Source organism: Gigantopelta aegis, chromosome 8 (genome assembly GCF_016097555.1).
Source record: "Gigantopelta aegis isolate Gae_Host chromosome 8, Gae_host_genome, whole genome shotgun sequence".
NCBI lineage: Eukaryota > Metazoa > Mollusca > Gastropoda > Neomphalida > Peltospiridae > Gigantopelta > Gigantopelta aegis.
The window spans coordinates 14624694-14632546 of NC_054706.1; the positions used below are offsets into that span (position 1 = coordinate 14624694).

The window sequence follows — 7853 nt, forward strand, 5'->3', positions numbered from 1 at the left end:
TGGTGCTCTGCACGATAAGATCAAAACCACGCACAGATAACACCAGGTTCACTGGTTCACATCCGTGTGTTGCGCGAATATTATATTTGCTGTTAGTGTCGGTCTCACATTGGGGTTGTTATATCCGTGTTGTAATACCAACATAATCATCCCCCCTCTGGGAAATAACACCAGGTGGCGCATCAGAACCAGCTGTTTCAAACAGCGCGCACTGGGTTAGTGTAAATTCCACGTCCGGAACATTTGAACTTGAGATTTCGGGTCAAAACTGAAACAAATAGTTCATGGGGGTTTTAAAAATAATTATAATCTGGGAACTTTTAGACTGTTATAAAACTAAAAAGTTAAGAATTTTATATCTTTATAACATTTATAATCTAGGTATTTTGATATTATGGTCATTATAAAATTATTAATTTGAGAATTTTAGACAAAATTAAAAATAATAATGCAGGTATTTAAAAATAATTTTAAAACAAATTATTATGATTTAGGTGTTTATAGACTGATGATCTACTTTAAACTTAACAAATTTGGATAAGATTATATATAGCAGAAGAGTTGACGCTACATGTGTGGAAAAGTATATTTTTAAAAATACTCGTTATTGCTAATAAGGCGATTTGAGGTGTGTGTGTGGGGGGGGGGGGGGGGTGTCTTTTTCTTTACATCGTGCTCCTGCATATCCTAGTTTAAGGTGAACTAAAAATAACTAAGTTCGTATAAAACACGGCAAAAATCCATGGACAAGTTAAATTTAACAACTAAAACTCGGTGTATGACGGACAGAGGAAACCCGCTACATTTTTCTTAATGCAGCAAGGGATCGTTTATATGCATCATCCCACATGCAGGATAGCACATACCACCACATTTGATATATCAGTCGCGGTGTACTGGTTGGAATAAGAAATAGCCCAATGGGACCACCGACGGGGATCGATCGCAAATTGACCGTGCATCAAGCCAGCGCTTTACCACTGGGCTACATCCCGCCCCCTAGAGAGAGAGAGAGAGACACAGAGATAGAGATGGGTATTATGCTGTCCAAATTACAAGATACAGTGTATTTAAAACTGATTAACAATGTTAAAGGGTCGTACCTAAACTATACTGAGTAGGGTAATCAATTGCAAGATACAGTGTATTTAAAACTGATTAACAATGTTAAAGGGTCGTACCTAAACTATAACGAGTAGGGTAATAAATTACAAGATACAGTGTATTTAAAACTGATTAACAATATTAAAGGGTCGTACCTAAACTATAATAAATTCATAAGACAACATAATCTCGAGAAGGTTCTCTCAAGGTAGGAAAAAAAAGGACATTTTCTATTTTTAGAGGGGGTTTAGTTAGTTTTTTGTGGGGGTTTAGTTGTTGTTTGATTTTGTTGTTTATGCTTTTATTTAGTGTGGGGCGTCTTCTGCAGGTGATATTGAAGTTTTAATAGATTAAAAAAAATATGGTGTTATGACATAGATGTTAGCCATCATAGCAATGATTCAGTCAAATGTCTTGAAAGATAAATATCTGCAAAATACAGCTGTCTTTACCTTTACATTGTTAGTGTTAGGCCACATTAAAACATACTGGAAAGAACTTCACCACAGGAACTCTTTTTTTTCATTATTTCATTTTGGTAAATTATTTTGAGATGTGGTATTTGTATGGAAATGTAATTTTTAACAACTTTCTACAAATACTAAGCCCTTGGTCCTTGAAGAGCGACGTTGGTTATAGCAGTAGATCACAACTTCCAAAATACATTGTACCTAAAGTCACGACCAGATGTTTACCCAAGACAAAATACCCTACTTTAGTTCAACTGTTTGTTGTAAATAAATAAATAAATAAATAAATAAATAAATAAATAAATAAATAAATAAAATAAATAAATGTTTTTGAAGAACTGCATTAAAAATGTTGTTAATGATAAGTATTAAAAACTAATATTTTACAAATTAGAGTAAAAATAGTTTTTGATTTTTAAATTTTAATTGTTTTGTAAATGCCACATCAGTCTTTAGTTATTCAGCATAAAACTATATCAAAATGGGTGAGAATTTCGTCCAAAATCGAATCAGTACCTTATTGCTATGCGACTTGTTAAATCGCCGGTTGTAATTAATTCATATAAAACATACAAAGATAAAAACAAATGTAAAATTGAATGCATTTAATGCACATATAAAATCTTATAATAGTAATAATTATATCATACATGTTCAGAAATATACAAAAGAATAAAATCAAATATATAAGAGCACCTTTCTGCACTTTTAACAAAACAAAACAATAATTTTATCAAATACATACAATAATCTATTTGATTCATTTTAGGCATGTAGCCCATCGGGTTGGTTTTGGGATTTTTTAACAGAAGACAAATCAATAAACAATATTTGAAACACGCCACAATAAACAAAATAAATATTTCATTTGCCAACAACTCGTTTTTTTACAAAATGTATTATGGTAATCATTCTAAATTAAAATTTCTTAATTATAAAATACATTATTAGAGAAACAAACACCATTGTGCCAGATTTTTTTTCTTTTGAAATTGTTATTTTCTTTATTTTTTTGTTTAGAGTTTAAAACTCGAGTGAAAATATTAGGTTTACGACATTTTGACATTTTTGTATAATGTCTGATAAATAAATATTTTAAAAATCAACTGTTAACTTAAATTTATAATCAAAAATAAAAGAAACTCATCCTGTAAAATTTAAATGTATATGCTCAAACTGATTAAGCCATTTTAAGATAAATGAAACACATTTCCATTTTCCCCCCATCACAGAAACGCCATGATATACTATACTATATTACATGACAAGAAAAACGGTACATGTTTGACGAGTCATCATTTGAATTTTATCGACTCTTGTACATATATTCGACTTTTTAACGGTTTTGAAGATTTTTTATTAGTGTTGGCAAAGCTATCAAACAATTAAATAAGTCTTAAATAAAACAAAAAGTTGCAACGTTTAAAATAAAGTGTTCAAGAAAGTGTTTAGATATGTTCATGATTGTGTTGTTTCAGTTTGAATATTAACATACTTTCGTAAGAAAAGAAAGCCTAACGTGTATATTTGTTTCGACTTTTTAACTGTTATTTTTGGTAGATATACTCTAAAAGGTCACAAAATTGAATATTTTGATATTTTGAGAATATTGTATGAAATATTTTAAATATTTAGAGGTGTTTTAAAAACTATTTGTTCAAAAAAATATATATTAAAAATCATATGTTCCGTTCTTGATGTCATGTAATATATGATGCCACCATAATCAATTTCAATATAAAATATTATATTTTTAAAATGTTTTTATTTATTTCAAGGAACCGCTGCAGCACCAATTCTTTGTCCGTATAATCCGTATGGAGAATAGTATGACGGCATGGACTGGTATGGTTGAGTTCCTGCGGCCGGGCCGCCACTCAGTGGCGCCTTGTATGGATGAAACCTGCTGGCCGCCAACAGACTGCTCACGGGACTAAGACTAGTAGGGTACGACCGTCGTAACGAGTTGGGACTCAGTTGCGGCGGGGCCGCGTGAGGGTAGAGTCCATGAGTCACAGAGAGATGGGGTGGAAGACCGAACCCGTAACTGGTGGCCAGGTTGGCCGGTAAAGCGTCCATGCTGGAAGTGTGGCTTTTCAGATGGTGCAACAGTTCCTCGGAGGTTGTGAATCTCTTCCCGCAGTAGTCACTGCCACAAACCCAGTTACATATAAACGGCGCCATAGCGCTCGGGTGGTACAGCGAGGGTAACACGCTGCTGGCGGCGGCTGCTGCTGCAGCTCCCGGGTAGGCCCCGGCGACTGAGAATGGCGATAAGAGAGACAGAGACGATCCTGGATAGCCGAGGCCGGTCGTGAGGCTCACGAGGGACTTTTCGTGGGCACACTGAGCACACCCTGGCAACGCACACGACGCCGACACGTGGGCGTTCTGTAATGTCAGCTGGCAGTTGGAACAGTACGGATCCTTGCACACGGGGACGAGGGTTGTCGCCCCTGACGGAGTTCTCACGCGCGTGTACGCGATGTAGGGAGACAGACCTGCTGCGGAATTCGCCGCGAAATTCGCCTTCAGCACGGCAGAATTCTGTGCTGCCGCGGCTGCTGCTGCGGCAGCTGCTGCTGAGAAGTTAGCCTGTGCAGCTAGATGAGCCGGGTACCCTGAAGCGGAGACTGGAATATCGTACGGGTTCACTAGAGAGAGATGAGGATACCCGAGATGGGCTGACGGTGGCAGTCCGCCCATCAGAGAGGAGTGTCCGAGCACAGAGGGAGTCCTCAGTCCTCCGAAGGAAAACGACGGATGTTGGTGTATGTTGTTCTTAGGGTGAGGAGAGACGGAACGTGATTCAGTCGGAGATCCATGATAGTCACTCTCCTTCAGACTTTTTCCAACAGAATGAAAACTGTTCGCCGATATTGGCCTCTGGCTACTGTCATTATTAACAGGAGAACTGCTAGAGTTGGGTTTGAAATTGTCCGACGACTGCTTAACGTCATTGTTCTCGCAGGAAGAATTTGTTATTGGCACAAGAGGAGGGATGTCCTTTGCTGGCATGGAAGGCACTGTTCTGGATCCCGATCTCGATTCTCTTCCGGTTTCTTTCTTGACGATCGACGATGGACGTTTACCATTGTCATTGCTTCCTGGTTTGTCTGGAGTTTTCTCCCTTTCCTTCTTCTCCAAAGGAGGTATAATTGGCTTCGCCGGAGTAGTGTCTTTTCCAATGCTGCTACACGTCTGAGCTAGTAGAGCCAGTGGACTTTTCTTGGCATCCAGCTGGAAAATAGAATGCATATCATTAAGTAATACTGAGGGAATTATATCAGTCAAAATTATCCGAATCATAGCGTTCATCAAAAATCGGATGTTTCATCTTAACCTGGCCCGCTGGAGAAAATTTGGAAATGGGGAGGGATATTATGAATTTAAACGACGACTAACACTGGGACAAAAAACCGCATAATAGGTGGGGGTGTCAGAACACTGGCGTAACCAGGAGCCATGTGGTAATGCCTCACACAATCGAACCTCTTTTTTTTCACCATCTTCTATGTTTGCCTGTCGTCCCATGACATGACTCATACTCCCCGAGTGTCCCTTCCAATATCATACAAATTAAAATCCTGGTTACCCCAATGTAGCATAATGATATCCTGTTGAGCTTTCTAATCGTACATTGTTGAACATTTTACTGAGGTAAGGAAAGGAGTGCTTAGGAAGGAAAGGAGCTAGTGATGTTAATAACTGGATTTGTAGCGCTTGAATGAGTTCAAAACAAAACCAGTTATATTTTATGTTAAAAGTCTCCATCAGTTTATATATATATATATATATATATATATATATTAAAATAAGCCATAAGTATTTGTTAAAGTTTATAAGCTACAGAGCACAACATTACAACCTAGTGCTGTAAATAATAATAGGCAGGCTATAAAATAAAACCGCCTGCTATTTATAGAAGAGTTTTGGCTAAAGGTTGGATACGAGAAATACGAAATGTCAGATAGTAATGGAAAACAGCTAGCTAAAGTGTTTGTAATCAAATCGCGTGGCAGGGTTCTCCAGTCCAGGTAAAGAAAACAAATAAACAAATAACTACATATTTGTTTTGAAAACCTACTCTAAAAACTAATAGACGCCGCAGGGTCACACTGGAACAATGTTCACATATCCAGAATATTTGTTTGAAAATTATTTTGAAAATTATTAAAAAGTGGCTAATTTAAACAATATTTTATTCGCTATACACTAAATATTGTAGCCACTTTGTATACAAAAAAATAAATAGCAATTGGTTAATTTTTTTACATAGACAGGGTAAGCCCCGCAGACATATTAATTAGTTAAGAAATTTTGTAAAAAAAATTATCATGGTCATTTCTACTTCTGATAGTACATTGTATATACGTGTAGATAATAGTTATGGTAGGACGGGGTGCACATTTTAAAAATCTTGACCACTTAATCTGCTCTGGTAGTGGGTACTACCTATAAAATATTCAGCTATCTCCCACCCTCAGTATCCATGTGATAATGTCTACAGTAGCCCTGGGACTGTTGTTACAATGTTAGAGGTGACGTTTTACTCCATCTATACCCCCCCCCCCCCCACACACACACACACACACAAACATCCCCATCTTACAATGTTTCCTATATCAACATATGTACACATATCTGGTTTGACAGGCCTCTGAAAATTGCGAGATCGATAATTTCGATCGCGTATCGTTCGCGTAATTTTTTTTTAATGTATTTTTCGTTCGCGCATTAACGTTAGGACATCATTTATGTTACACAAAAATGAAATGGATTACCTGAATTTGTTTTTGTGTAACCCATAAATGGTTTACGCCAATTTCAATAATTGTTAGAACCGTTTTTGGTTACCATAAACACCAGAAAGATACAAGAAAATTAAATAAAATGAAATCATGTTTACTAAAGCCATACTGTGCAGAAACACAGAGTGAACAGCACCGACAGCCAAATGTGACATTACTTTGATAGGAAGACACTTTATTTTGATAGGAAGACATATTTAGAATATGTACTTGACACGGTGTAACAACAACATAAAACACACATATGACAGACAGCAATAAATCAATGTGTATAATATCATCATAACGAATGGAATGTTAACAACAGTCAGAGGTTTACTATTTATACAAGCAATATGCAAAACAAAAATATATTTTGCATATCTATGAATAGCAGGACCTAAATATTTATTACTAACTGGTATATCTAATTTCTAGTACTAGTACAATTTGTTTTATGTTCTATACTTTTATTCCAAACATGATGTGGGAAAAAAAACGTAGTACGATATAGAACACGTGTTGTCTTCAGTCTTCTTAAAGGGACCATGTGCTATAGGAATACTACATTAAAAAGTACAACAATAAAAGGACTACGAAACTAAACCAAGGTAGATCATATATAAACTATATCCTTACTAATAATTAGTTAAATTATTTATATGTACTTACTGTTGTTGGCAGGGGCTGAAGATAATCCGGGTGTAAATATTGTGATCCATTTGTTGTCAACATTGTCATATTCGGCAACATAAACAGTGTAAAATAATCCTTTTTAAAGACTGAATGTCATTGATGATGTAATTCACAATCACAGCATTAAAGTGTGAAAAAGGGAAGAAGAAACAAATATAACAGAAAAAAACCAGTGGAGATATATCGATGCTGTGAAGAATCTGATCCTCGGTAAATCTGTCCTGTGATTTCCGCAGCAAAATTCTCGTCTGCTTCGCCTCTCTCTCTGTTTCCCGCAGTAGACGTCAATCAAGAAGTGAAAAGGCCTTGCGGAACAGCGCAAGTTTTGTCGAAGAACACCGCCCAGCACGACAACAAGCTATACACGCAGCCGACAACACTTGCGAATTACTTCAAGATGAAACGGCTTTGCCGCCTGCCAATGAAATTATAAATAAAATCCCATCTCAAGCTGTGATTGGAGGATCCGTGCGACGTGACGTCAAGTTTGATAAATGTTTCACATGATGTATAGCGCTGGCGTGGAAATCCAGCCAATCGGAGAACGGGATAATAATTACTTGGCAGTTAGTCAGCCATCACCTTGTGGCTCCGTTATCAATCATTTTGATGGCCTAACTGCCAATCAAAATTGATTTATGTCACCGCGTGCTGTTAATATATACTCTGTAACGAGGCAAATAAAAGATGAAAGGACTTGTAAAGAGCCCGTGGTAAAGCACGAACCCAACACTATTTACAATGCGCCGGTGGATTTCCCGCTGACAGAACGTTCCGGGAACAGCCGAGCGCC

The 7853-nt window shown here is 36.9% G+C and overlaps 1 protein-coding gene across 1 annotated transcript; it reads right to left on the minus strand.

Moving 5' to 3' along the window:
• Nucleotides 1-2164: 2164 nt before the first annotated feature.
• LOC121378830 (zinc finger protein Noc-like) lies at nt 2165-7461 on the minus strand. The gene is made up of 2 exons (XM_041507165.1): nt 7037-7461; nt 2165-4814 (listed from the first exon to the last, which is right to left on the minus strand). The coding sequence occupies exons 1-2, from the start codon at nt 7115-7117 to the stop codon at nt 3348-3350; spliced, it is 1548 nt and encodes a 515-aa protein (XP_041363099.1). The 5' UTR covers nt 7118-7461; the 3' UTR covers nt 2165-3347.
• Nucleotides 7462-7853: the final 392 nt, after the last annotated feature.